Source organism: Leuciscus leuciscus, assembly GCF_965113295.1.
Source record: "Leuciscus leuciscus genome assembly, chromosome: 7".
Lineage (NCBI taxonomy): Eukaryota > Metazoa > Chordata > Actinopteri > Cypriniformes > Leuciscidae > Leuciscus > Leuciscus leuciscus.
In genome coordinates, this window is record NC_138731.1 from 26,212,857 (window position 1) to 26,240,127 (window position 27,271).

At 42.5% G+C, this 27,271-nt stretch overlaps 7 protein-coding genes and 1 long non-coding RNA gene across 15 annotated transcripts in view; all 8 read right to left on the reverse strand.

Moving 5' to 3' along the window:
- The window catches only part of LOC309503725 (collagen alpha-3(VI) chain-like), a 113,209-nt gene that overhangs the window by 7,749 nt on the left and 78,189 nt on the right, over window positions 1–27,271 (reverse strand). For all 8 annotated transcript variants that reach the window (XM_082176497.1, XM_082176495.1, XM_082176494.1 and 5 more), the window contains 29 exons: window positions 12,483–13,088; window positions 8,752–9,363; window positions 7,986–8,582; window positions 7,271–7,885; window positions 6,346–6,680; window positions 6,124–6,202; window positions 5,815–5,960; window positions 5,597–5,689; window positions 5,429–5,482; window positions 4,862–4,933; window positions 4,745–4,771; window positions 4,537–4,581; window positions 4,353–4,406; window positions 4,196–4,258; window positions 4,045–4,110; window positions 3,647–3,700; window positions 3,298–3,333; window positions 3,102–3,164; window positions 2,836–2,898; window positions 2,561–2,623; window positions 2,180–2,242; window positions 1,873–1,923; window positions 1,737–1,772; window positions 1,551–1,613; window positions 1,408–1,470; window positions 1,017–1,049; window positions 884–920; window positions 751–762; window positions 144–637 (listed from right to left, as the gene is read on the reverse strand). In XM_082176497.1, the coding sequence (XP_082032623.1) occupies window positions 144–637; window positions 751–762; window positions 884–920; window positions 1,017–1,049; window positions 1,408–1,470; window positions 1,551–1,613; window positions 1,737–1,772; window positions 1,873–1,923; window positions 2,180–2,242; window positions 2,561–2,623; window positions 2,836–2,898; window positions 3,102–3,164; window positions 3,298–3,333; window positions 3,647–3,700; window positions 4,045–4,110; window positions 4,196–4,258; window positions 4,353–4,406; window positions 4,537–4,581; window positions 4,745–4,771; window positions 4,862–4,933; window positions 5,429–5,482; window positions 5,597–5,689; window positions 5,815–5,960; window positions 6,124–6,202; window positions 6,346–6,680; window positions 7,271–7,885; window positions 7,986–8,582; window positions 8,752–9,363; window positions 12,483–13,088 (4,595 nt within the window). The remainder of the gene's footprint in view (window positions 1–143; window positions 638–750; window positions 763–883; window positions 921–1,016; window positions 1,050–1,407; window positions 1,471–1,550; window positions 1,614–1,736; window positions 1,773–1,872; window positions 1,924–2,179; window positions 2,243–2,560; window positions 2,624–2,835; window positions 2,899–3,101; window positions 3,165–3,297; window positions 3,334–3,646; window positions 3,701–4,044; window positions 4,111–4,195; window positions 4,259–4,352; window positions 4,407–4,536; window positions 4,582–4,744; window positions 4,772–4,861; window positions 4,934–5,428; window positions 5,483–5,596; window positions 5,690–5,814; window positions 5,961–6,123; window positions 6,203–6,345; window positions 6,681–7,270; window positions 7,886–7,985; window positions 8,583–8,751; window positions 9,364–12,482; window positions 13,089–27,271) is intronic.
- On the reverse strand, window positions 10,139–12,476 carry LOC309503741. Its single transcript, XR_014207841.1, has 2 exons — window positions 11,794–12,476; window positions 10,139–11,314 (listed from the first exon to the last, which is right to left on the reverse strand). It is a non-coding gene; the product is annotated as an uncharacterized lncRNA (long non-coding RNA).
- Window positions 15,968–16,752, reverse strand: LOC309502570 (collagen alpha-3(VI) chain-like; the record flags this gene model as incomplete). Its single annotated transcript, XM_082174975.1, has 1 exon — window positions 15,968–16,752. One exon carries the CDS (start codon window positions 16,750–16,752, stop codon window positions 16,099–16,101), a length of 654 nt encoding a protein of 217 aa, XP_082031101.1. The 3' UTR covers window positions 15,968–16,098.
- On the reverse strand, window positions 16,805–17,664 carry LOC309503729 (collagen alpha-3(VI) chain-like). Its single transcript, XM_082176503.1, has one exon. The coding sequence runs from the start codon at window positions 17,579–17,581 to the stop codon at window positions 16,820–16,822; it is 762 nt and encodes a 253-aa protein (XP_082032629.1). The 5' UTR covers window positions 17,582–17,664; the 3' UTR covers window positions 16,805–16,819.
- On the reverse strand, window positions 17,689–19,564 carry LOC309502571 (collagen alpha-3(VI) chain-like; the record flags this gene model as incomplete). The annotated part of the gene is made up of 3 exons (XM_082174976.1): window positions 17,689–18,457; window positions 18,780–19,446; window positions 19,534–19,564. 3 exons carry the CDS (start codon window positions 19,562–19,564, stop codon window positions 17,689–17,691), a joined length of 1,467 nt encoding a protein of 488 aa, XP_082031102.1.
- Window positions 19,474–20,255, reverse strand: LOC309502572 (collagen alpha-3(VI) chain-like; the record flags this gene model as incomplete). Its single annotated transcript, XM_082174977.1, has 1 exon — window positions 19,474–20,255. One exon carries the CDS (start codon window positions 20,253–20,255, stop codon window positions 19,602–19,604), a length of 654 nt encoding a protein of 217 aa, XP_082031103.1. The 3' UTR covers window positions 19,474–19,601.
- LOC309502573 (collagen alpha-3(VI) chain-like) lies at window positions 20,310–23,058 on the reverse strand (the record flags this gene model as incomplete). Its single annotated transcript, XM_082174978.1, has 4 exons — window positions 20,310–21,070; window positions 21,266–21,865; window positions 22,344–22,940; window positions 23,028–23,058. 4 exons carry the CDS (start codon window positions 23,056–23,058, stop codon window positions 20,310–20,312), a joined length of 1,989 nt encoding a protein of 662 aa, XP_082031104.1.
- Window positions 21,862–27,252, reverse strand: LOC309502574 (collagen alpha-3(VI) chain-like; the record flags this gene model as incomplete). The annotated part of the gene is made up of 6 exons (XM_082174979.1): window positions 21,862–23,727; window positions 23,822–24,595; window positions 24,706–25,504; window positions 25,574–25,593; window positions 25,847–26,443; window positions 26,604–27,252. The coding sequence occupies 6 exons, from the start codon at window positions 27,250–27,252 to the stop codon at window positions 23,096–23,098; spliced, it is 3,471 nt and encodes a 1,156-aa protein (XP_082031105.1). The 3' UTR covers window positions 21,862–23,095.

A 27,271-nucleotide genomic window follows, 5' to 3' on the forward strand; every position in this document is an offset into this window, starting at 1 on the left:
GGACAGTTGACGAAGCCACTTAGATGAGTGATGAAACATACTAGATTAATGAAAACATTTACCAACACTAATGGAAATGGAATGAAACTAGTTATTATTCTTAAAGATGGCAATTACAATATTTGCCCTTCTGCTGCTCCTACCTGCAAGGCTCTTGTGAGTTGACGATCTTCACGGTTAAGAAGGAATACAGAGGAGATTCCTGCATCGTAGAGGCGCAGAGCAGCGGCACTGAATTCTTGTGTGACTGTCACAGGGCCGTTGACAAAGAAAACAGCAACCTTACGCACAAGGAAGCCACTGCGAACTCTCTTGAATGTGTTCTGTGCAATGAAGTTCATGGCTGTCTCCAAGCTGCGCTGCTTACGGGTCTGCTGAGCCTGGAGCCCTTGAACTCGCTCAACAAGTGCTCGCTTCTTCTGGCTATCTCCAAAGCGTATCTCGGTAGTCACCTCATTGTTGTAGAGCGCTAGAGCAACACGGGCGCCTCGGGGACAGTTGCTCTCAGCAATAGTGATGTCACTGACCAAGCGGAGAACAGTGTCCCGCATGTTGTTGAAAGCAGAGCGGGATACACCATCTGATGAATCCAGGGCAAAGGCCAACTCAGTGGGGTATAGGGGACATTCCTGAGCACCTGAGGAATTAAATATTCAAAAGCTGAACTGGAAGTACAGTATTACGTAATGAGTGTTTAAAACTCTTACAGCACAGTGGAAATGCAGAAGAGATTGTTCACTCTTCACTTACCATAGCAGCAAGCTAAAAAAAAGAAAAAGAAAGATTTCAAAACATTAAAGTATAAGAAAGTCTATACAAGTATAACTCAAACTATAAGAAAGGGAACATAATTAGATCTACACTGGAGAGTCAATATACTTACGACAGTTATCCCTAATTTTCTTGACCAAATCACATTGCTGTGTGGACAAAAATTGTTCATTAATTTTCAAAACATTTAAGTAGGAATAAACAATAAAGACACTTATAAAGAGAAAGAAAGGAAAAGTATATACCACAGCACCAACTCCTCGGGGTCCTTTAAGGCCCTGTTTTTGACAAAAAAAATAAAAATAAAAAATCAGTTGCAAAAAATGAGAGAGAAACACTTTCTCAACAGCTGAACACAGCTGGGTAGAGCGATCTGGATTTAACCCACAGAGCATTTTTGTGAGCCAAACTAATGTCTGTCACCAGTAAAAGAAATAAAATAATAATCAACAGCTTGAGTAAATCAAAGCAAAGAAAATTGCACACTTTGTAAGAGAGAACAGGCCTTGTTTCATGCCTCAACTGAGCCACATTGTTAATTCAAAGTCAACATTACTGTATTTAAAGATTTGTTGCAGGATTTTTTTTTTTTTAAACGTCAAAGAAATCCGTATAGTATCAAAATCTTTTGCTTACATAGGGCCCAGGGTATCCATTATCTCCCTTTTGACCAGGACCACCACGTCCACCTGAGGTACCCTACAAAAACATATGATCTGTCATTACCAGCATTATGGACATAAAGACCTCATAAAAACAGTTCAATCAAGATTACTCACCCTCTGGCCATTGTTTCCTCTAGGTCCAGGTCCTCCTTTTGAACCAGGATCACCTGCCTCACCCTTTCAATCGATTCAGATTTAACATCTAGTTACTTCTATTGTTTGTGCAATAGTGCATTAGTATAAAAACTACAGTATATGCTGTAAAACATTCAAGGCTGCAGACAACTCCAGTAATCTCACCTTTGGACCAGGGAAACCCGGGAAACCTTCATCACCCTAAAACAACATTAAATTGTGTTTAGTGTAAAATATATTTTGAGTAAATAGTACTTAATCACTATACTAAAACAATTGTTATACAGAAACACACACTCACCTTTCTTCCTTTAGGACCAGGTACACCAAACCCATCTCGTCCATCCTCACCCTGTATTGACAGGAAATCTCCTTAGTTTTACTCTCATTTGTATTCTGAATTTAATTACCCATCTAGACCAATCTGCTAATATACAGTAGATGGGACTGATAAATGAACATTGTGCTGTATGTTTTAATTTTTATAATTATTCTATCTATTCATCAGTGTCTCACATAATAATGCTGATGGTTATTATTTGTTATTATTGCTAAAATGTATAACATGTATTTGGTATGACTGGTGCAGGTTGTGACTCCTCACTTACAGGCTCCCCACGGGGTCCCTGGGGTCCAACAACACCTTTGGGTCCTGGGTCCCCTGGTTCACCCTTTAGAGTGAAAGCGAAAAAAGTGAATCATAATTTTATAAATATAAAAGGTGCAATGGTGACACACAAAGCAGTTAAGATCGAATGAAATGTAACAGCTGAAAGAGCACCCTACTTTTCACATTAATGCAGTGAAAAAAAAAAGTGAGTTAATTTCCTCTGCCCAAATTGTACAAATACAAACTCCCCAGAAACTTTGCTTTAGGTTGACAGTGAGATGTTTTTTTTAATAAATTGCTTAAGCTTGCCAGTGGTAACAGAAGTAAGAGAGTGAAACTGCTTGGAAAAGGAATTGATAATGCTAAAGATGACCAGTACCTTGCGGCCAACAGCACCTCTTCTACCCTTTTCTCCAGAAGGTCCTGGCAGTCCTCCTGGCCCCTAAAAATAAATATAAAATAAGATGAATGCTTTCCTCATATAAAGCAGGAGATGTATTCTTTTCATTTGTTAAGTAATAAACCAAAACTCTTTTTTAGTGCAAGTATAAAGTTATTAAACCTTTTGTCTGCACCCAAATCCTTGTTACAATCACTTTTTTTTTGGTAGCAGAGAAAACAAGGAAAATAACATGCTTAAACTTCTTCTCTTACCCTTGGACCAGGGTTTCCATCCTCTCCTCTAAGACCAGGTGCTCCAATTGGTCCAGCGGGACCCTAAAATAAGTACAGATACATAATATTTATATTATCTATAATATATTTTCTATTTAATAATAAAATGGCAGGATATGCATGCGTTTCCATGAAAAATAAATGTAACCAGATTGTAAACCAGATTGGAGCCATTATGTTTGCATGTATAACATGTCATGGGTCTTTTGTTTTGCACAACTGCTTTTTACAACTTATTAATTTACCCGAGGTCCTCCAATTCCTGTCTCTCCTGCTAAACCATCACTTCCAGGCTTTCCAGCAGCACCCTATAGATGCAACAGAGCCATCAAAAAACAAAACAAATAAATTCAATAAAACAACAACAAATTGGATTACTATGGGAGTGTTAAAATAATGTTTATTTCCATTAATGGCATGGAATAGCTTATGTCTACTCACAGCTTGACCGGGAGGCCCCCTTCTACCATCAGAGCCCTTTTTCAAAAGAGAAAGTGAATAATATTATGAACAGAGCACCTGTCACTCACCATGTCATGTTCTGATACAAAACATTTCAAATCATGTATTACCATAGATAACAGGGCTTAAACTTGAGGTAACAAGTACTATTTTGAATGGTTATTAAAGCCACTTTTTTTTTTTTTATTATTAGTTTATCTCATAATAGTGTACATATTTCTTTAGAATGTTTAGGTTCTAAACATTTGATTGAGCTAAGGGGTTTTAAGACAAGATGTATGAACTGGTTAAGTTAGAAAAATCATTCCCTTTGCTTGAGAAAGCATACCCGTCTGCCTGGTTCACCAGGACCTCCTTTAGTTCCATCCACCCCTGGCTCTCCCTAAAGAAAACACATCAATGAACTCCAAAGATTGCATTGCAGTTGTGCACTTTACAAGTACAAACAAACATTTTATAGTCCACACTGAAAAAATATGCTTACAGAACTTGACCATTGCCAGAAACTAAAATAATATGTAATGAGAAATAATTGATATAACAACTTACATGACTTTTAAATTAGATTATTAGGGTAGAACTATAAATTAAGATGAGATTAAGCTTGTTACTTTACAATATAGATGCATGAAAATTTTCTATGGTCCTGACCACTAACTAGGCACAATCAATTAAATATAAAAATCCACCAGAATGAGTGACTAAGTTTAAAAAAATTGACCATACCGCTGGGCCAGCATCGCCTGGGTCGCCTTTTGGTCCCCTCTGGTTGTTGTCTCTTCCAGGGGTGCCCTATAACAACAACAGACACATCAAATTCTCTTATTGAATGAAGACTAAGTCATTTTAAATTACGACACATTCTTGAGTAACATACTGGATCACCACGCATTCCAGTCTGACCAACATCTCCTGCCTGGCCTTTGGCCCCTTTAGGCCCCTAGAAACAGAAAAAAGATCAGATAAACTCTATTTTATTTATTTATTTAAAATTTGTTCCACATGACTCCACGGCTATATTCTACATGACTTACCCTTTGACCAGGGTTTCCTCTATCTCCTGGAGGCCCAACAACACCACTTGTTCCCTGAAAGACAACAACACATTTTAACTGGCATTCACTGAGAACACTGACTGCAAACCATTGTACAACAGATCACTGATAAAATGTTTCTAGAAAAAATTGAATTAAACATGTTTGCTAGACAACAGCTGACCTCTTCTCCATTGATTCCATCTAAACCAATCTCTCCAATTTCACCCTTAAAGAAAACAAATGTTATCAATTAAACATATTCTTTTAATATGATAAAATGTAAATGTTATATTACAGAATATATATATATATACATATATATATATATATATATATATATATATATATATATTCAAATTCAACACAAGTAAATAGATAAAAGTTCTTACCTTTTCACCATTGTATCCTCGAGATCCCTAAAAACAACAACATTTGATTAGTCAATCAATATGTTTTAGCCATAATCTGCTTTCTTAACAAGTGAGATTTACTTGAAATGCACTTACTTTAACACCTCTTTGACCTGGACATCCTTGGAATCCTTGAGTTCCATTTACACCAGGTGGACCTCTCTCTCCCTGTGAAAATACAGATTATCACAATCATGACAAAAACACATACCACATGTACAAACTTTGTATTTTTGACAAAATGTTGCCTTCTAATTAAACAATGCACATTGATTTAATGACAACGGCAAAGTTTAAGGTTGCTGATAGATAGAAGATATGGGGTAGGTAGAGGATTAATTTTATTTACAAGCAAATACATTAAATAAATAGAAGTAACAACAGTGTTATAGTTTAAATTAATAAATTATCACATTATTTGTAATCTGATTACATAACATGCATTACTTTTAACATGTTACCCTAACACTCTAGGTATGTAGAGGATCTGTCTATTTATTAGTGCATGTTGGGAAAAAATATTTAACTGTAGTGAGAAACTGGGCATTTAGAATCAAATGAGAAGCTAGATCTAGAGCTAGGAATCACAGACAAAAGAGAGTAAAAAAATATGCCTTTAAAATCATTTTAGAAATTCATAGTAGTTAATTAATACATGCTCACCGGGCCACCTTCATCACCAGGATGTCCACTGAAGCCTGGACCACCAGACTGACCCTATAGACAATCACACATGGAAACGTGGACATGAGTCATCACTGAGCAAAGTTCAGAATTTGAAATTGTACTAGCCTGAAATATGTTGTTTCTTAAAAGAAAAATGTATTTGACCTTTGGTCCAGGAACACCAACAGCTCCTCTGTCCCCTCTCTGGCCATTACACTTGCATGGAACAGAACAGCATTCCCGCTCAGCAATGTTATCCTTAAAAAGAGAATTTATTTTTTCAACCATAATCATATTAGACAAACATATTTATCTCTTTTTGTCACTGAGGTAGGTCATCCCTTAGTTTGCTTATTTGACTGAGCAATGAGGACAGTGCTTACCAGTTCTTCTAGAAGCTCATAATCCAAGTCCATGAGGTTGACACGTAGAGGTCGTGTGTACCTGAAGCCACGGCCAAATTCCAAGAGAACTGCATCTTCAAATCGTGGCACTCTCTCCAGTGCAACAAGAATGAAACTACTAACACCTTAAAGAAAGAAAGAAAAGCAAAATTAAAATGTGTGTGGTAACATATTGTGAGATGTATAAATCATCAACAACAAAAGTTTCCAAAGTTTCCAATATATATTTGATTGTGAATTAATGCATTCATAAGACATTTTCATATTTATAATCATGGTTACGCTTACCAGCTAAACGCATCAATTCAACTTGCTCTTTCAGAATGTTGTACTGGACATCTAATCCATCAGTTAAGTGTATCACAACCTTTATGAGTGTAAAAACACAATTAATTTAATTTATAGCACAGACATTTTTTTTTATTTTTTTTATATAAATATACAGCGTTAATACATACAATATGGTTAGATTTTTAGGTTAAAGCTTTGCCCTGAAAGAAAATGATGTACCTTGATACTGTCTGAAGGCTGATTCTTCAATCTATCAGCATAAGCCTTGATTGTGGCACCATTCAGAACAAAAGGTCCACGATTTCGGAGGGCCTTGAAGGGCTCAAGAAGTTCTGTGTATCTGTTGGTGAAGTCCAGCTGCACAGGCTCTGAGGCAGAGTCCATCGCTAACATGCCAACTTGTACTGAGGGAACCTGGCCAGAAGTGCAGCTGATGGGCTGCATCTGGGTAATACGTTGGAGAATAGCAGACATCTTTGAATCTAATGATCTCTGAGCAGCAAAAATGTTCTGTGCAGCCACATCAAACCCCACAAGAACATCCAACTTGCATTCTGCCAGGGAGTAGAAAGAGATGGTGATTAATGACAATCAAGAGTAAACCGCGGTTCAAAACACTTAGGGCCAGATTTACTAACAGTAAGCAAGTGCAACCCCTCTTTTGGCGTCAAACAAAAAACTACTGTCAGGATTTACTAAAGACATACAGTGAAAAATTTGCACTGAAAAGGCGTGGACCGTGTTATTTTTTCGGCTGACCTTATTGCATATGCATTTGTAAGAGTTTCCTTTTCAGACGCAACATTTATGGGAGGAGAGTATTTAAAGGAATTACGCAAGGTGATTTACTAATGTTAGTCAATTTACTGGTATTTGCACCATTATTTACCACCCAAAAAAGCATGTCCTAAACCAGATGCTAATTTGCACTGCTCTTGGTAGATTGCCTCAGTCATTATGGAAATTATCTGGATGCTTCTGTGTTCTATAATTTGCATGTCACCAGTAGATCACTCGCAGAAATTTCCACTCCCATCTGCGCTTATTGGAATTGTGCTCTCACGCTAATTTGCCCTGTTTAGTAAATCTGGCCCTTAAGCTGTACACTTAAACTTTCATTTGATAAAAACAACAACAAACAAACCTCTTGTAGCATCCTTTACTCCAGTGCACAGTCCTATTCCTTTCACCTCATTATCAAGTGTATCCAAAATCTGCTCATTCAACTCAGAGAGCTCTTGGAAGGTGCTGGCTCGGGCCACCGTAGTAGCTTCACTGCCCAAATTATTGAGCTCGTCCTCAATATCACCCACCCCAACAGCATAGATGCGCACACCACTGGCTTTGAGACCTAATGCTGCTGTTTTGCTGTCATCCCTTGACCGTCCACCAGTGACTACCATTAGAATCTGTGGAATTCCCTCATCCTTCCGACTGCCTCTTTCTTTTACAAAATGTGTTTTCTGAACATGGCGAATGGCATTGCCTGTTTTAATTTCTCGACCTCCCTTGTACTCTGCCCGAGTTATAGCATTGATAATATCATCCTTATTTTTGTAGGTGTTGAGGTAGAATACATCGGTCACATCAGTAGCATAATGTGCTAGACCAATCTGAATTTTGTCTCTCTCAGTAAAGAACAGGTCAATTAAATTAAAAATAAATTCCATGACCTCTTTGAAATTGTCCTTGCCAAGATTGATTGAGCCATCAACCAAAAAGACAATGTCAGCAGCCTTGGCTGGTGGGAGTCCATCAACTACGGGAAACCAGACAAAATAAAACATTTAGATCCTATTATGATACATGCATCATGTACGGTATGTCTAAAATAACAGTTACAGTAATGCCCCACTTACTTGGGTAAGTCTCAGTGGGAAGTTCCTCTGCAATCGTTCCATTAAGTCTGGCTATAAACTTGCTCTGTATGTTTGGAAGATTTGGGAAAGTAGTCACCTGCAGAAAGTCATCAGAAGTGGTAGTGATCTGTGTCAGCTGTCTTGGGTCTGCATTTTCTGCACCAATTCCTATACAATTGACCCGAGAGCCTTTGAGAATTGGGCCATAAGTAGATACGTCGGATGTTGACCTTCCACCAGTGAGCACAACCAAGTGCTGGGAAGCCTGTGCTAGACGTACCCCAGCAGAAGGCAGGAGCTCATTTCGAATCACATACTTTATTGCCTCAGCTAGGTCAGCACCACGTCCACCCATGTGCCGCAGTCTTTTGATTGCAGAGATGACAGATTGCTTGTTGTCGTGGGAGTTCAAAGAGAACTCAGTTTTAGGTCTTTCACCATACTGTACCAGAGCCACGCGAACTTGGTCAGGTTGTACATCAAGCTGATCAACCACTTTCAAGATAAAGTCACGAATGTGAGCAACACCGCTTTGTCCAACACTGTCAGTGCCATCAATGAGGAAGATGATGTCCTTTCTTCCAAAATTAAGAACGACTGATAAGAAACAAAAAAGACAATAAACTAGTAAATGGACTGCATATTCTAAAAAAGTTATGTGCTTGTGTAAAAATAAACATGACATGAATAAATTAGGCATCAAATATTCTGATATAGTTGATTAACCTGAAAAAACTTTTTAATAAAATCAGAAAATGTAGAATACCTTTTGGAATAGGGGGGGGAGTAATTTCAGCTCTGGTCATGGTACTGACTTTGGTCAAAAGCTCTTGCTCCACGCTTGGAAGTTGCTTGAAGTCACTAATGGTGTATGTTAGTTCCGGACTAAAAGAAATTAATTTTAACTCCTCTGCATCCGCATTATGAGCTCCAACTGCTAAGGGAGCAACAAGGCTTAACTTCAGTTGGTTAGCTGGACCAGATACGTCATCATTTGACTTTCCCCCGGTTACCAGGATGAGAAACTGGGGCACACCCTCTTCTACACGGCTTCCGGCTGATCTTTGATAGATGTTCTTTGATACAAATTCCAGAGCTTGGCCAGTGTTAAGCTGATTGCCACCTATGCTTCTCATTCTTCGTATTGCTTGACGAACTTCATCCTTAGTGGAGTAATCATTGAGGAGAAATTCCTTTTTGGGATCATCGCTGTACTGCACAACTGAGACCCTGACATTGTCGAGACCCACATCCAACTTCTCCACCACTCGCTGAACCATGTCTTTTATGGCAGGGAACTCAGTGCGCATCTTTGTTGTGCCATCAATAAGGAAAACAATATCCCTCTTACCTCCAGAAGGTAGTGGAATTGTAGCCTCTATATTTTTCGAAATAAATAGAAATGTTTTTTTTTTTAATACAAATAAATATGACAATAACCATAGCTATAACAATAGTAAATTGATCTCAATAAATACACAAATGAAACTGACAGTCTGACCACACATGATTCACACACAGTTGCACAGATTTAATACCAAATTGAGCAGAACTCAACTTAGTTATACAGTTATACAGACTGTCAGGTATATTTAAATAGTCAACAATTTTGTCTTCTGGACCTTATCAATTTTGCAACTCTGAATATGTTCTTCCCCTCTTCACAGTTTATGGGATGATGTAAATATCCATTCTTGGTCTATTTTGTACATTTAAATGTAAAAATGCTCTAGATTGGCACTTATATAAATATTTTGTATGTCTTGTCATGTGCACTGTTTGTTTAAGAACTATAACTCTTTGTGCCATTTTAATTAATATAAGTCTTTGACTATTGTGGTAGGTCTGGCTGTTTCAGTATGTCACTCACACCATGATTGTTGTGTTTTTAAGATGCTGTGGCATGAATGTCTTAAAAACAAAAACAAAAAGTTGATGGAGAAGCTGACCCCACTTAGTGTAGCCTTAGCCTCACTCCACTGCATACCGCACATAACAGTGGAAAGTACTTTCTCAGTATAGCAAGTTTTAATCTAATTGGCAGGCTTTATACATTTCTAGCAGTAACAAAAAGCAGTTTTTAAGCCTTTTTTCCTATGCAAAATATTAGTCAATCATAAAAGTAGTTGAAATCTTAAATGAAAGGCAGCACCAGAACTGAACATTTTATTAATATGGTCAGAGATAGGGTGGAAAATGTTCATGTATTACTAAATTACGACTGTTTGTAGTGCACAGAAACTGAGTGACTATATATACTGAAGGAGTTGGATTTACAATCCCTCCTCTTGTATTATAAAATGAATTGGAAATCAAAGTTTTCTTGAAACCAGTGTATTTATTCTAGTATTTATGTTGCGGGCAACGTCTGTATTTGTTATCTGAGAGGTGACCGAGGGTCTGAACCATGTTAGGAATGCAGTAACAGTATTTACTCCTTTAATCTGGCTTCCAGAGAATAATTATGTATTTTGTTTTGTTTAGTCATGAAAGTCAATAACGAATTAAATGTATCTACTAATGCATATTTAGTATGTGTAGTATGCCATTTAATATATTGTTTGTATACTAGGGAAGCAAGGAACAACATACAATAGGTTCTACACTAGCCTACCTATCAAGTCAATCCCTGAATATTGATTTAATTTCATTATAATTATCATCATTTTAACTAACCAGATCATACAATTTAATATTAATTTAGAATACAGAAAAACCACTTTAATTGTCTACATTGGCAATTGGTTTAATTTGCCCTATAAGGATATACATGTCACAATCAGCTGCTGGGTCATAATAGTAGAACTAAATAACTCCACATGATTTTTCTCTGTCTCTGTCATTCACAGTTTAAATCAGTGCACTGAGTGCTGTCTGTCACTGCACTTTAAAGAAAAAAATCATGATTTGTTAATACAACTTTCAACAAATCATTTGTCAAATTAGCTTAGGTTCACAAATGTTTCTTTCTTTGTATCAACTAAAATTTTTAGATGAAATGAGGTATGAATGAATCAGGTTAGGCTAATTTAAGTTAAACCAAGAAGTTTTTACAGTGTGATTGTGTCTTTAATAATTCCTGTGCATGATGTTAATACCACATTCAGAAAAATACGTATAAAGTGTTTCTTCACATTTCGTCTTCTATGTGTGAAAGGGGATGAAACTTTACAGTGGATGAGAAACTCGTATCTCGTGACTTGTCTTGTATCGCTCCCGCATCACATTATGTAAACAGCATTCATGACAAAGATCTGCAGATGCAGATATCATGACAAGCTATCGATAAACACACACATTGTCCTCTGCTTCTGACGCTGGCTCTGCACCTGTGCGCTAGCCTGGTAATACCAGACTCTGCTACTTCACTTTGCTTCGTATACAGAGTCTGGAAGGGCATAATAGAGAAGTGTTTTCTCTCTCGCGGGGGGGGCGCTTGTCTGAAGTTTAAAATCATTGGTTACCCGTAAGCCAATCACATAACGTTTGGTTATGGCGTGTGTTATGCGCATGCTCAGCCGCATCTAACTTCCACTGTAAACGCATGTATGATGCAAAAACTAAACCATCGAGCGAAATACCGGAGTGAACATGGCTGTGAATGACTTCTGCAGATTATGTGAAGTAAATCTACGCATCCACGGTACAATCAGCGTCTACGTCACGCCTCTCAGCCCGCCCTCTGTTCGTTGATTGGCCCGGCTGTTTTCAGGCCGGTGGAAAACTGAAAGATAGGCTGCTATCTCAGACTGACTACAGGAGCGAAATGAAATTAGTGGAAGTAGGAAGTCTGACGTAGTCAGGCTACCTGTGCGCCACTACGGACTGAAAAACATGCTGAATAAATTTGACTAAAAGACGGGGAGGAGCTGAAGCCTGACGCCGTTTTCATATGAGGTTTAAAGGGTACTGAGACAATCACAAATTAATGTACAGATTACAGAGCTAATCACAATTTTTTAGGGGGGCGGAGTAGAAAAAGGACCTAGTGACGCCCCCGGTACCTGTAACATGTGAGAAGTGCCGGTATGCAAGAAAAAGCTAGGGTACGCTACAGCTTAAAATATAGAAGTGCCGATACTGCGTACCAGTGCGTACCGGCCCACTTTTAACACTGCTCTAACAAATTTTCTAAGGACCTTGGAAGTGTGGAGAACTTTGCACTCCAAATTTGCACTTAGTAAACTATCTGAAAACTGATTTAACTTCAACTTTGACTCCTGATCTTCATTTAGCATATTATATGCTGTTCCCAGCATAGAATGCTGGTGTTGTTAGCTATCTTCTTTACTGGTTAACCAGCAAGACTTCTATGTTCAACCCGCAGTAAGTGACAACATATCTATATGACCAGCTTCATGAACTTACAAGTTTTACTGATCCACTATACTGACCATCACTAACTATCAAAAACCAGGATGGGGCATGGAAATTCATGCTGGTCAGAGGTATTATCACATCAACTAGGAAAAACAATTATGAAATGAATGCAATTACCTGTAGGGTATACAGGGCGCAAATTGGCTAACTCCTCACTAGATAGCTCAGTCAGGGTGGTGATGAGTTTGTCCTGAATTGTATAAAGTCCAGGCAAGTCATCAACTGTGTAGGCAAATGTGGGGACATAGGAGGTCACTTGCAATTCCTGAGGGCTCACATCTCTTGTTCCTATGCTAAGGGGGAAAGTTCCTGACTGTTTCATTTTAGTTGCAGATGGCCTTATATTGTCTGTTGCTTTTCCTCCTGAAACCACAACAACAAATTGTGGAACTCCCTCCTGTTTCCTTCCACCACGTCCAGAAACCAGAACTTCACGTCCAACAAAATCAATGGCCCGACCAAGGTTGCGCTGTCTCCCCCCACGTTGTTGAAGTTCCTTGATGTTATTTAGGACACCTTCTTTGGTCCTATGTGAGTTGAGGTATATGTCTGCATATGGAGAATCTCCATACTGCACCACGCCAACTCGGATCTTGTTCTCACCAACATTGAGGTTCTCCACAACTCTGCGCACGAACTCCTGGATAATTGGGAACTCTCTGCCAACACCTTCAGAGCCATCAATCACAAAGACAATGTCCTTTTTCGGTCCTTCTGACTCCACTAAAATTAAAAGAAAAAAGAAAACAATTGAATATAAAATAATGCTGACTGGATGAAGGACAGTCTGTAAAATTGCAAATACCTAACAAAAACTAAAATATGAATATAATTACAACACTCGACACCCTTTGCACTCGATTATTGAACATGACTAATTTGCACTTGATTCCAACATCTATTGGTAAGACATCATGTCAGCAAATGAAGTTTGTTCTGTTTCTTTACCTGGGAATACCAGATGTGCAAGGTGTAATTTTCAACTGAATTTCTATAACTGAAATTGTTCAAATTAATTTGTGAAGATAATAAGATAGTATTTTCAAAAACAACAACACAAATGACAACAACAACAACAAAAACAACAACAACAACAAAAAACTAATATTTTTGACATTTTTGAATATTTTTGAAAGAAATGCTTGCAATTTTTTTAAAATAAAAATTGTCTCTTTGTTTTTAATGCGAAAAACACGCAGAATAAATAGAACATTACTTTTTCACAAGTCACACTTCTGATGTAAATGTGAAAATAACAATAAAACAATCTGACACCACCACAAAGATGGTGGGGCATGCATACGATTTTGTATACCACTTTTAATATAACATTATGAATATAATTAATCTCTAAAAATTCAATACAAAAAAAAGATGTTTCCATTTATAACAGTAATGTTTTGGGAAAAATTACACAAAGTGCACAATATGCAAAAGGAATAAAAGATATGAATAAAGAAATACATGTAAAATTTGCCATAAAACTCTCTATGCTAAGATGCTAACTGCTATGATGATGTTTGATGTTCTAAATGATTTTTAAAGTAAACTTCATGAGTAACACTTTCACTAAGGTGGGCTCTGTGGAAGTCAATATGCTGCAAGGTGGATGTTTGATGCTTCTTACTGAGTAAAAAGTAAAGGACCCATACAAAAGTATTTCTGACATTATGGTCCATAGATATAATGTGGGTCTCTGCATAAATAAAATATTGCAAATCTTGCTGAACCAAAAATAATAGTACATCTCTCCGCAACAAGTCACCAATTTTTAGGCAACGTTCATGTTTTAAGCAAAATGGTAAAGGATAATTCAAGAAAAGAAATGTACACACTGCTGGTGATACTTACCTTAGCAAGTACCATAAATATTGAAATTATACCATGATTATCTTTTTCTTACCTATTACAGTAGTAGTGATGGGCATGCCCTCTAAAAGTACTGTGTTAATGTTGGTGAAAAGCTTCTGCTGGAGAGTGGAAAGATCAGCGAAGTCATTTACTGAGAGTGCATAACTAGGCTCATTGGAGATCTTCTGGAGTTCCCTGCTGTCTGAGCTCCTCGACCCTATCGCAAAGATAAGCACTCCCAGCTCTTTCAGGGATGAGGCTGGTGTGTCAACATTATCAAATGACTTTCCACCACTCAGGAGAATCAGTAACTGAGGCACACCTTCTACAAGTCTGCTTCCAGAGGAGGCAGTGAAGACATTGTCCCTCACGTACTGCAGAGCTGCCCCTGTGTTGAGGGGTCTCCCTCCTTTGTGCATCAGACCCCTGAGCGTGTCAAGCACGTCCTCCTTTCTTGAGTATGTGTTAAGATAGAAATGGGCCTCTGGATCTCTGCTGTACTGGACCACGGACACATGGTCTCCTTTCTCAGACACATTCAGTCTCTCCACCATCCTCTCAACAAAGTCACGCATTGCAGGGAAAGAGCTCCTTGTGCCATCTGAACCATCCAGCAGGAACACCACATCCCTCCTAGCCATCCTTCGCTCAGCTATGGGTAATGGAATGGAACACAAAGTCACGTGAGCCCTGGGTATCTGATATTGTCTGTGGGTGTGTGTGTGCTCTAGTCGGCAACTGCAAAAGGGAAAAAACGCTCCTATCCTTTCAGCTGGTTTACAGCCAATCTAACAGTCATTACTGTCTGCTAAAAAATAGCATCTAATTTTGGTCAGAGTAAAACTGCCTAAACTTACTGAATACGGCAAAATGAGGTCTATAATTTAAAGGATATTTTCATCAAAAGACAAAAACTGCGCCTAAAACTGACGAAGGAGCGAATAAACAAACACGTTAAAACGCAACACTGCTTAACACCCCAGAGAGTTCAAACCCATCGCTTGTTAGGCTAATTTCCCCCCGCCTCTGCTAACATGCATCGCTAACATAAACCGTTTAGTGTCTACGGCACGCTTTGCAAGGAGAGCTCAGTGTGCTGTTTTCTAGAGACGTGTGATAATCTGTCTTACCCGCCACAGTAGGTGTCATCGGCTTGACTTGTCCAAGCGCATTGTTGAGGGAGCTGATAAACTGCTGCTGGACACTGGGAAGGTCAAAAAATTCATTGATGGACTGTGCATAGGTAGGGTCGTTGGCAATTCTCTGCACCTCTCTGCTCGAATTTCTGGTGCCGATGCCAAAAATCAAGATTCCGCTCTCTTTTAGGGTGGAGGCAGGTGTATCTATGTTATCGCCTGACCGTCCTCCACTGAGGAGGATAAGAATCTGAGGGACACCCTCTTGCTTTCTACTCCCCGCAGAGGCGGTGAAGACACTGTCCCTCACGTACTGGAGAGCTGCCCCCGTGTTGAGGGGTCTCCCTCCTCTATGCCTCAGACCTCTGACAGTGTTCAGGATCTCCCCTTTTGTTGCGTAGGTATTCAGATAGAAATTGACCTCAGCGTCTCTACTGTACTGCACCACAGAAACACGGTCTCTGTTTGCCTCTATGTTGTATAGCTCCACTACTCGTTGCACAAAATCACGCATTGCTGGGAATGTATTTCTAGTGCCATCTGAACCGTCCAGCAAAAACACTACGTCCTTTCTGGGTATGGCGTCATCAGCTAGGAAAATAAATCAGCATCATTAACACCAAGTCATTTCAAAACATCTTAAAAATGTCACATTAATTCAACCACCTCATCGACTACCTAAGCTGTGGGTAATGGTCCCACTGCTCATTACTACTTAGGGAGATCAACAAAGCACAGCCTGTGAGCTAGCTGTCATAAAGTTCTGCCATGCACATACCAGTGAGAGTCGGTGAAGCTGGAGTGATGGGCATTGCAACAGCCTGGACAGAGGCCAGCAGCTGCTCTTGGACATTTGGGAGCTCACTGAAGTCGGTCACGGACAGAGCATAACTGGGGTCGTATGAGATTCTCTGCAGTTCTCTGCTATCAGAGCCCCTCGATCCAATTCCAAAGGTCAAGACGCCAAGCTCTTTCAGGGAGGAGGCTGCTGCATCAACACTGTCGAATGACCTTCCCCCGCTAAGCAAGATCAGTATCTGCGGCACACCCTCCAACCGTCTGCTGCCGGAGGAGGCAGTAAATACATTGTCTCTGACGTACTGGAGAGCTGCCCCCGTGTAGAGGGGTCTACCTCCTTTGTGTCTCAGACCTCTGACACGGTCAAGAACCTCTTCCTTTGTCGTGTAGCTATTTAAATAGAAATGGACCTCGGCTTCTCTACTGTACTGCACCACAGAAACACGGTCTCTGTTTGCCTCTATGGTGTATTGCTCCACTACTCTCTGCACAAAATCACGCATAGCTGGGAAAGAATTCCTAGTGCCATCTGAACCGTCCAGCAGAAACACTATGTCCTTTCTGGGTGTGACGTAATCAGCTAGGAGGGGGGAGAGCAGCATCATTAACACCAAGTAATGTGCATAACGTTCATAAACCTTCAGAATGACACATCGGTTCATCACCTCATTAACTCTCTGAGCTATGGTTAGAGACATCATGGAGAAAAACAAGACACAGTGTATTGTAAAGTACTGCAACGCACGTACCGGTAACAGTCTGTGAAGTTGGAGTGATGGGAATTGAAACAGCCTTGACAGAGGCCAGGAGCTGCTCTTGGACATTTGGAAGCTCACTGAAGTCGGACACGGACAGAGCATAATTGGGGTCGTATGAAATTCTCTGCAATTCTCTGCTATCAGAGCCCCTCGATCCTATTCCAAAAGTCAAGATGCCAAGCTCTTTCAGAGAGGAGGCTGCTGCCTCAACACTGTCAAATGACCTTCCCCCGCTAAGCAAAACCAGTATCTGCGGCACACCCTCCACCCGTCTGCTGCCGGAGGAGGCAGTAAAGACATTGTCTATGACGTACTGGAGCGCTGCCCCCGTGTAAAGGGGTCTGCCTCCTTTGTGCCGCAGACCTCTGACACTGTCAAGAATTTTTTCCTTTGTCTTGAAAGTGTTTAGATAGAAATGGGCCTCTGGGTCTCTGCTGTACTGGACCACAGAAACTTGATCTCTGTTCTCAGATACTTCCAATTTCTCCACCATTCTTTGCACAAATTCTTTCATTGCTGGGAACCCATTCCTAGTGGCATCCGATCCATCCAGCAGGAAGACAACATCTCTCCTCTGTCTACGGCCCTCAGCTAAAAACAGACATATTCGTGGGTCAGGTGGGGGACATTGTAAGGAGAGAGAAAAAAAAACAAAAAAACACACACAATGCATTACACACTTGGTGCTCGATCATGCTTTTTGTGTTTTCGATATCGCGCCACCTCCCGTAAAGTTTTACTCTTCAGGAAGAAGTACATTTCCTTCGCAACTCATTAGAACTAGAGGAACAACATGGCACATTTCTCTACGACCATAGTAAAAGGAGAGGAATTACAGGAAGCCGGTTTGGCTTTTTTCTTACCTATCGTCGTGGTGGTGCTAGACGTTCCCTCTACAAAGACCGTGTTAATGTTGGTGAAAAGCTGCTGTTGGACACTGGGAAGGTCAGCAAAGTCACTCACTGAGAGTGCATAACTAGGCTCATTGGAGATCTTCTGGAGTTCCCTGCTGTCTGAGCTCCTCGACCCTATCGCAAAGATAAGCACTCCCAGCTCTTTCAGGGATGAGGCTGGTGTGTCAACATTATCAAATGACTTTCCACCACTCAGGAGAATCAGTAACTGAGGCACACCTTCTACAAGTCTGCTTCCAGAGGAGGCAGTGAAGACATTGTCCCTCACGTACTGCAGAGCTGCCCCTGTGTTGAGGGGTCTCCCTCCTTTGTGCATCAGACCCCTGAGCGTGTCAAGCACGTCCTCCTTTCTTGAGTATGTGTTAAGATAGAAATGGGCCTCTGGATCTCTGCTGTACTGGACCACAGACACATGGTCTCCTTTCTCAGACACATTCAGTCTCTCCACCATCCTCTCAACAAAGTCACGCATTGCAGGGAAAGAGCTCCTTGTGCCATCTGAACCATCCAGCAGGAACACCACATCCCTCCTAGCCATCCTCCGCTCAGCTATGGGTAATGGAATGGAACACAAAGTCACGTGAGCCCTGGGTATCTGATATTGTCTGTGGGTGTGTGTGTGCTCTAGACGGCAACTGCAAAAGGGAAAAAACGCTCCTATCCTTTCAGCTGGTTTACAGCCAATCTAACAGTCATTACTGTCTGCTAAAAAATAGCATCTAATTTTGGTCAGAGTAAAACTGCCTAAACTTACTGAATACGGCAAAATGAGGTCTATAATTTAAAGGATATTTTCATCAAAAGACAAAAACTGCGCCTAAAACTGACGAAGGAGCGAATAAACAAACACGTTAAAACGCAACACTGCTTAACACCCCAGAGAGTTCAAACCCATCGCTTGTTAGGCTAATTTCCCCCCGCCTCTGCTAACATGCATCGCTAACATAAACCGTTTAGTGTCTACGGCACGCTTTGCAAGGAGAGCTCAGTGTGCTGTTTTCTAGAGACGTGTGATAATCTGTCTTACCCGCCACAGTAGGTGTCATCGGCTTGACTTGTCCAAGCGCATTGTTGAGGGAGCTGATAAACTGCTGCTGGACACTGGGAAGGTCAGAAAATTCATTGATGGACTGTGCATAGGTAGGGTCGTTGGCAATTCTCTGCACCTCTCTGCTCGAATTTCTGGTGCCGATGCCAAAAATCAAGATTCCGCTCTCTTTTAGGGTGGAGGCAGGTGTATCTATGTTATCGCCTGACCGTCCTCCACTGAGGAGGATAAGAATCTGAGGGACACCCTCTTGCTTTCTACTCCCCGCAGAGGCGGTGAAGACACTGTCCCTCACGTACTGGAGAGCTGCCCCCGTGTTGAGGGGTCTCCCTCCTCTATGCCTCAGACCTCTGACAGTGTTCAGGATCTCCCCTTTTGTTGCGTAGGTATTCAGATAGAAATTGACCTCAGCGTCTCTACTGTACTGCACCACAGAAACACGGTCTCTGTTTGCCTCTATGTTGAATAGTTCCACTACTCGTTGCACAAAATCACGCATTGCTGGGAATGTATTTCTAGTGCCATCTGAACCGTCCAGCAAAAACACTACGTCCTTTCTGGGTATGGCGTCATCAGCTAGGAAAATAAATCAGCATCATTAACACCAAGTCATTTCAAAACATCTTAAAAATGTCACATTAATTCAACCACCTCATCGACTACCTAAGCTGTGGGTAATGGTCCCACTGCTCATTACTACTTAGGGAGATCAACAAAGCACAGCCTGTGAGCTAGCTGTCATAAAGTTCTGCCATGCACATACCAGTGAGAGTCGGTGAAGCTGGAGTGATGGGCATTGCAACAGCCTGGACAGAGGCCAGCAGCTGCTCTTGGACATTTGGGAGCTCACTGAAGTCGGTCACGGACAGAGCATAACTGGGGTCGTATGAGATTCTCTGCAGTTCTCTGCTATCAGAGCCCCTCGATCCAATTCCAAAGGTCAAGACGCCAAGCTCTTTCAGGGAGGAGGCTGCTGCATCAACACTGTCGAATGACCTTCCCCCGCTAAGCAAGATCAGTATCTGCGGCACACCCTCCAACCGTCTGCTGCCGGAGGAGGCAGTAAATACATTGTCTCTGACGTACTGGAGAGCTGCCCCCGTGTAGAGGGGTCTACCTCCTTTGTGTCTCAGACCTCTGACACGGTCAAGAACCTCTTCCTTTGTCGTGTAGCTATTTAAATAGAAATGGACCTCGGCTTCTCTACTGTACTGCACCACAGAAACACGGTCTCTGTTTGCCTCTATGGTGTATTGCTCCACTACTCTCTGCACAAAATCACGCATAGCTGGGAAAGAATTCCTAGTGCCATCTGAACCGTCCAGCAGAAACACTATGTCCTTTCTGGGTGTGACGTAATCAGCTAGGAGGGGGGAGAGCAGCATCATTAACACCAACGTTCATAAACCTTCAGAATGACACATCGGTTCATCACCTGATTAACTATCTGAGCTATGGTTAGAGACATCATGGAGACAAACAAGACACAGTGTATTGTAAAGTACTGCAACGCACGTACCGGTAACAGTCTGTGAAGTTGGAGTGATGGGAATTGAAACAGCCTTGACAGAGGCCAGGAGCTGCTCTTGGACATTTGGAAGCTCACTGAAGTCGGACACGGACAGAGCATAATTGGGGTCGTATGAAATTCTCTGCAATTCTCTGCTATCAGAGCCCCTCGATCCTATTCCAAAAGTCAAGATGCCAAGCTCTTTCAGAGAGGAGGCTGCTGCCTCAACACTGTCAAATGACCTTCCCCCGCTAAGCAAAACCAGTATCTGCGGCACACCCTCCACCCGTCTGCTGCCGGAGGAGGCAGTAAAGACATTGTCTATGACGTACTGGAGCGCTGCCCCCGTGTAAAGGGGTCTGCCTCCTTTGTGCCGCAGACCTCTGACACTGTCAAGAATTTTTTCCTTTGTCTTGAAAGTGTTTAGATAGAAATGGGCCTCTGGGTCTCTGCTGTACTGGACCACAGAAACTTGATCTCTGTTCTCAGATACTTCCAATTTCTCCACCATTCTTTGCACAAATTCTTTCATTGCTGGGAACCCATTCCTAGTGGCATCCGATCCATCCAGCAGGAAGACAACATCTCTCCTCTGTCTACGGCCCTCAGCTAAAAACAGACATATTCGTGGGTCAGGTGGGGGACATTGTAAGGAGAGAAAAAAAAAAAACAAAAAAAAAACACACACAATGCATTACACACTTGGTGCTCGATCATGCTTTTTGTGTTTTCGATATCGCGCCACCTCCCGTAAAGTTTTACTCTTCAGGAAGAAGTACATTTCCTTCGCAACTCATTAGAACTAGAGGAACAACATGGCACATTTCTCTACGACCATAGTAAAAGGAGAGGAATTACAGGAAGCCGGTTTGGCTTTTTTCTTACCTATCGTCGTGGTGGTGCTAGACGTTCCCTCTACAAAGACCGTGTTAATGTTGGTGAAAAGCTGCTGTTGGACACTGGGAAGGTCAGCAAAGTCACTCACTGAGAGTGCATAACTAGGCTCATTGGAGATCTTCTGGAGTTCCCTGCTGTCTGAGCTCCTCGACCCTATCGCAAAGATAAGCACTCCCAGCTCTTTCAGGGATGAGGCTGGTGTGTCAACATTATCAAATGACTTTCCACCACTCAGGAGAATCAGTAACTGAGGCACACCTTCTACAAGTCTGCTTCCAGAGGAGGCAGTGAAGACATTGTCCCTCACGTACTGCAGAGCTGCCCCTGTGTTGAGGGGTCTCCCTCCTTTGTGCATCAGACCCCTGAGCGTGTCAAGCACGTCCTCCTTTCTTGAGTATGTGTTAAGATAGAAATGGGCCTCTGGATCTCTGCTGTACTGGACCACAGACACATGGTCTCCTTTCTCAGACACATTCAGTCTCTCCACCATCCTCTCAACAAAGTCACGCATTGCAGGGAAAGAGCTCCTTGTGCCATCTGAACCATCCAGCAGGAACACCACATCCCTCCTAGCCATCCTCCGCTCAGCTATGGGTAATGGAATGGAACACAAAGTCACGTGAGCCCTGGGTATCTGATATTGTCTGTGGGTGTGTGTGTGCTCTAGTCGGCAACTGCAAAAGGGAAAAAACGCTCCTATCCTTTCAGCTGGTTTACAGCCAATCTAACAGTCATTACTGTCTGCTAAAAAATAGCATCTAATTTTGGTCAGAGTAAAACTGCCTAAACTTACTGAATACGGCAAAATGAGGTCTATAATTTAAAGGATATTTTCATCAAAAGACAAAAACTGCGCCTAAAACTGACGAAGGAGCGAATAAACAAACACGTTAAAACGCAACACTGCTTAACACCCCAGAGAGTTCAAACCCATCGCTTGTTAGGCTAATTTCCCCCCGCCTCTGCTAACATGCATCGCTAACATAAACCGTTTAGTGTCTACGGCACGCTTTGCAAGGAGAGCTCAGTGTGCTGTTTTCTAGAGACGTGTGATAATCTGTCTTACCCGCCACAGTAGGTGTCATCGGCTTGACTTGTCCAAGCGCATTGTTGAGGGAGCTGATAAACTGCTGCTGGACACTGGGAAGGTCAGAAAATTCATTGATGGACTGTGCATAGGTAGGGTCGTTGGCAATTCTCTGCACCTCTCTGCTCGAATTTCTGGTGCCGATGCCAAAAATCAAGATTCCGCTCTCTTTTAGGGTGGAGGCAGGTGTATCTATGTTATCGCCTGACCGTCCTCCACTGAGGAGGATAAGAATCTGAGGGACACCCTCTTGCTTTCTACTCCCCGCAGAGGCGGTGAAGACACTGTCCCTCACGTACTGGAGAGCTGCCCCCGTGTTGAGGGGTCTCCCTCCTCTATGCCTCAGACCTCTGACAGTGTTCAGGATCTCCCCTTTTGTTGCGTAGGTATTCAGATAGAAATTGACCTCAGCGTCTCTACTGTACTGCACCACAGAAACACGGTCTCTGTTTGCCTCTATGTTGAATAGCTCCACTACTCGTTGCACAAAATCACGCATTGCTGGGAATGTATTTCTAGTGCCATCTGAACCGTCCAGCAAAAACACTACGTCCTTTCTGGGTATGGCGTCATCAGCTAGGAAAAGAAATCAGCATCATTAACACCAAGTCATTTCAAAACATCTTAAAAATGTCACATTAATTCAACCACCTCATCGACTACCTAAGCTGTGGGTAATGGTCCCACTGCTCATTACTACTTAGGGAGATCAACAAAGCACAGCCTGTGAGCTAGCTGTCATAAAGTTCTGCCATGCACATACCAGTGAGAGTCGGTGAAGCTGGAGTGATGGGCATTGCAACAGCCTGGACAGAGGCCAGCAGCTGCTCTTGGACATTTGGGAGCTCACTGAAGTCGGTCACGGACAGAGCATAACTGGGGTCGTATGAGATTCTCTGCAGTTCTCTGCTATCAGAGCCCCTCGATCCAATTCCAAAGGTCAAGACGCCAAGCTCTTTCAGGGAGGAGGCTGCTGCATCAACACTGTCGAATGACCTTCCCCCGCTAAGCAAGATCAGTATCTGCGGCACACCCTCCAACCGTCTGCTGCCGGAGGAGGCAGTAAATACATTGTCTCTGACGTACTGGAGAGCTGCCCCCGTGTAGAGGGGTCTACCTCCTTTGTGTCTCAGACCTCTGACACGGTCAAGAACCTCTTCCTTTGTCGTGTAGCTATTTAAATAGAAATGGACCTCGGCTTCTCTACTGTACTGCACCACAGAAACACGGTCTCTGTTTGCCTCTATGGTGTATTGCTCCACTACTCTCTGCACAAAATCACGCATAGCTGGGAAAGAATTCCTAGTGCCATCTGAACCGTCCAGCAGAAACACTATGTCCTTTCTGGGTGTGACGTAATCAGCTAGGAGGGGGGAGAGCAGCATCATTAACACCAAGTAATGTGCATAACGTTCATAAACCTTCAGAATGACACATCGGTTCATCACCTCATTAACTCTCTGAGCTATGGTTAGAGACATCATGGAGAAAAACAAGACACAGTGTATTGTAAAGTACTGCAACGCACGTACCGGTAACAGTCTGTGAAGTTGGAGTGATGGGAATTGAAACAGCCTTGACAGAGGCCAGGAGCTGCTCTTGGACATTTGGAAGCTCACTGAAGTCGGACACGGACAGAGCATAATTGGGGTCGTATGAAATTCTCTGCAATTCTCTGCTATCAGAGCCCCTCGATCCTATTCCAAAAGTCAAGATGCCAAGCTCTTTCAGAGAGGAGGCTGCTGCCTCAACACTGTCAAATGACCTTCCCCCGCTAAGCAAAACCAGTATCTGCGGCACACCCTCCACCCGTCTGCTGCCGGAGGAGGCAGTAAAGACATTGTCTATGACGTACTGGAGCGCTGCCCCCGTGTAAAGGGGTCTGCCTCCTTTGTGCCGCAGACCTCTGACACTGTCAAGAATTTTTTCCTTTGTCTTGAAAGTGTTTAGATAGAAATGGGCCTCTGGGTCTCTGCTGTACTGGACCACAGAAACTTGATCTCTGTTCTCAGATACTTCCAATTTCTCCACCATTCTTTGCACAAATTCTTTCATTGCTGGGAACCCATTCCTAGTGGCATCCGATCCATCCAGCAGGAAGACAACATCTCTCCTCTGTCTACGGCCCTCAGCTAAAAACAGACATATTCGTGGGTCAGGTGGGGGACATTGTAAGGAGAGAGAAAAAAAAACAAAAAAACACACACAATGCATTACACACTTGGTGCTCGATCATGCTTTTTGTGTTTTCGATATCGCGCCACCTCCCGTAAAGTTTTACTCTTCAGGAAGAAGTACATTTCCTTCGCAACTCATTAGAACTAGAGGAACAACATGGCACATTTCTCTACGACCATAATAAAAGGAGAGGAATTACAGGAAGCCGGTTTGGCTTTTTTCTTACCTATCGTCGTGGTGGTGCTAGACGTTCCCTCTACAAAGACCGTGTTAATGTTGGTGAAAAGCTGCTGTTGGACACTGGGAAGGTCAGCAAAGTCACTCACTGAGAGTGCATAACTAGGCTCATTGGAGATCTTCTGGAGTTCCCTGCTGTCTGAGCTCCTCGACCCTATCGCAAAGATAAGCACTCCCAGCTCTTTCAGGGATGAGGCTGGTGTGTCAACATTATCAAATGACTTTCCACCACTCAGGAGAATCAGTAACTGAGGCACACCTTCTACAAGTCTGCTTCCAGAGGAGGCAGTGAAGACATTGTCCCTCACGTACTGCAGAGCTGCCCCTGTGTTGAGGGGTCTCCCTCCTTTGTGCATCAGACCCCTGAGCGTGTCAAGCACGTCCTCCTTTCTTGAGTATGTGTTAAGATAGAAATGGGCCTCTGGATCTCTGCTGTACTGGACCACAGACACATGGTCTCCTTTCTCAGACACATTCAGTCTCTCCACCATCCTCTCAACAAAGTCACGCATTGCAGGGAAAGAGCTCCTTGTGCCATCTGAACCATCCAGCAGGAACACCACATCCCTCCTAGCCATCCTCCGCTCAGCTATGGGTAATGGAATGGAACACAAAGTCACGTGAGCCCTGGGTATCTGATATTGTCTGTGGGTGTGTGTGTGCTCTAGTCGGCAACTGCAAAAGGGAAAAAACGCTCCTATCCTTTCAGCTGGTTTACAGCCAATCTAACAGTCATTACTGTCTGCTAAAAAATAGCATCTAATTTTGGTCAGAGTAAAACTGCCTAAACTTACTGAATACGGCAAAATGAGGTCTATAATTTAAAGGATATTTTCATCAAAAGACAAAAACTGCGCCTAAAACTGACGAAGGAGCGAATAAACAAACACGTTAAAACGCAACACTGCTTAACACCCCAGAGAGTTCAAACCCATCGCTTGTTAGGCTAATTTCCCCCCGCCTCTGCTAACATGCATCGCTAACATAAACCGTTTAGTGTCTACGGCACGCTTTGCAAGGAGAGCTCAGTGTGCTGTTTTCTAGAGACGTGTGATAATCTGTCTTACCCGCCACAGTAGGTGTCATCGGCTTGACTTGTCCAAGCGCATTGTTGAGGGAGCTGATAAACTGCTGCTGGACACTGGGAAGGTCAGAAAATTCATTGATGGACTGTGCATAGGTAGGGTCGTTGGCAATTCTCTGCACCTCTCTGCTCGAATTTCTGGTGCCGATGCCAAAAATCAAGATTCCGCTCTCTTTTAGGGTGGAGGCAGGTGTATCTATGTTATCGCCTGACCGTCCTCCACTGAGGAGGATAAGAATCTGAGGGACACCCTCTTGCTTTCTACTCCCCGCAGAGGCGGTGAAGACACTGTCCCTCACGTACTGGAGAGCTGCCCCCGTGTTGAGGGGTCTCCCTCCTCTATGCCTCAGACCTCTGACAGTGTTCAGGATCTCCCCTTTTGTTGCGTAGGTATTCAGATAGAAATTGACCTCAGCGTCTCTACTGTACTGCACCACAGAAACACGGTCTCTGTTTGCCTCTATGTTGAATAGCTCCACTACTCGTTGCACAAAATCACGCATTGCTGGGAATGTATTTCTAGTGCCATCTGAACCGTCCAGCAAAAACACTACGTCCTTTCTGGGTATGGCGTCATCAGCTAGGAAAAGAAATCAGCATCATTAACACCAAGTCATTTCAAAACATCTTAAAAATGTCACATTAATTCAACCACCTCATCGACTACCTAAGCTGTGGGTAATGGTCCCACTGCTCATTACTACTTAGGGAGATCAACAAAGCACAGCCTGTGAGCTAGCTGTCATAAAGTTCTGCCATGCACATACCAGTGAGAGTCGGTGAAGCTGGAGTGATGGGCATTGCAACAGCCTGGACAGAGGCCAGCAGCTGCTCTTGGACATTTGGGAGCTCACTGAAGTCGGTCACGGACAGAGCATAACTGGGGTCGTATGAGATTCTCTGCAGTTCTCTGCTATCAGAGCCCCTCGATCCAATTCCAAAGGTCAAGACGCCAAGCTCTTTCAGGGAGGAGGCTGCTGCATCAACACTGTCGAATGACCTTCCCCCGCTAAGCAAGATCAGTATCTGCGGCACACCCTCCAACCGTCTGCTGCCGGAGGAGGCAGTAAATACATTGTCTCTGACGTACTGGAGAGCTGCCCCCGTGTAGAGGGGTCTACCTCCTTTGTGTCTCAGACCTCTGACACGGTCAAGAACCTCTTCCTTTGTCGTGTAGCTATTTAAATAGAAATGGACCTCGGCTTCTCTACTGTACTGCACCACAGAAACACGGTCTCTGTTTGCCTCTATGGTGTATTGCTCCACTACTCTCTGCACAAAATCACGCATAGCTGGGAAAGAATTCCTAGTGCCATCTGAACCGTCCAGCAGAAACACTATGTCCTTTCTGGGTGTGACGTAATCAGCTAGGAGGGGGGAGAGCAGCATCATTAACACCAAGTAATGT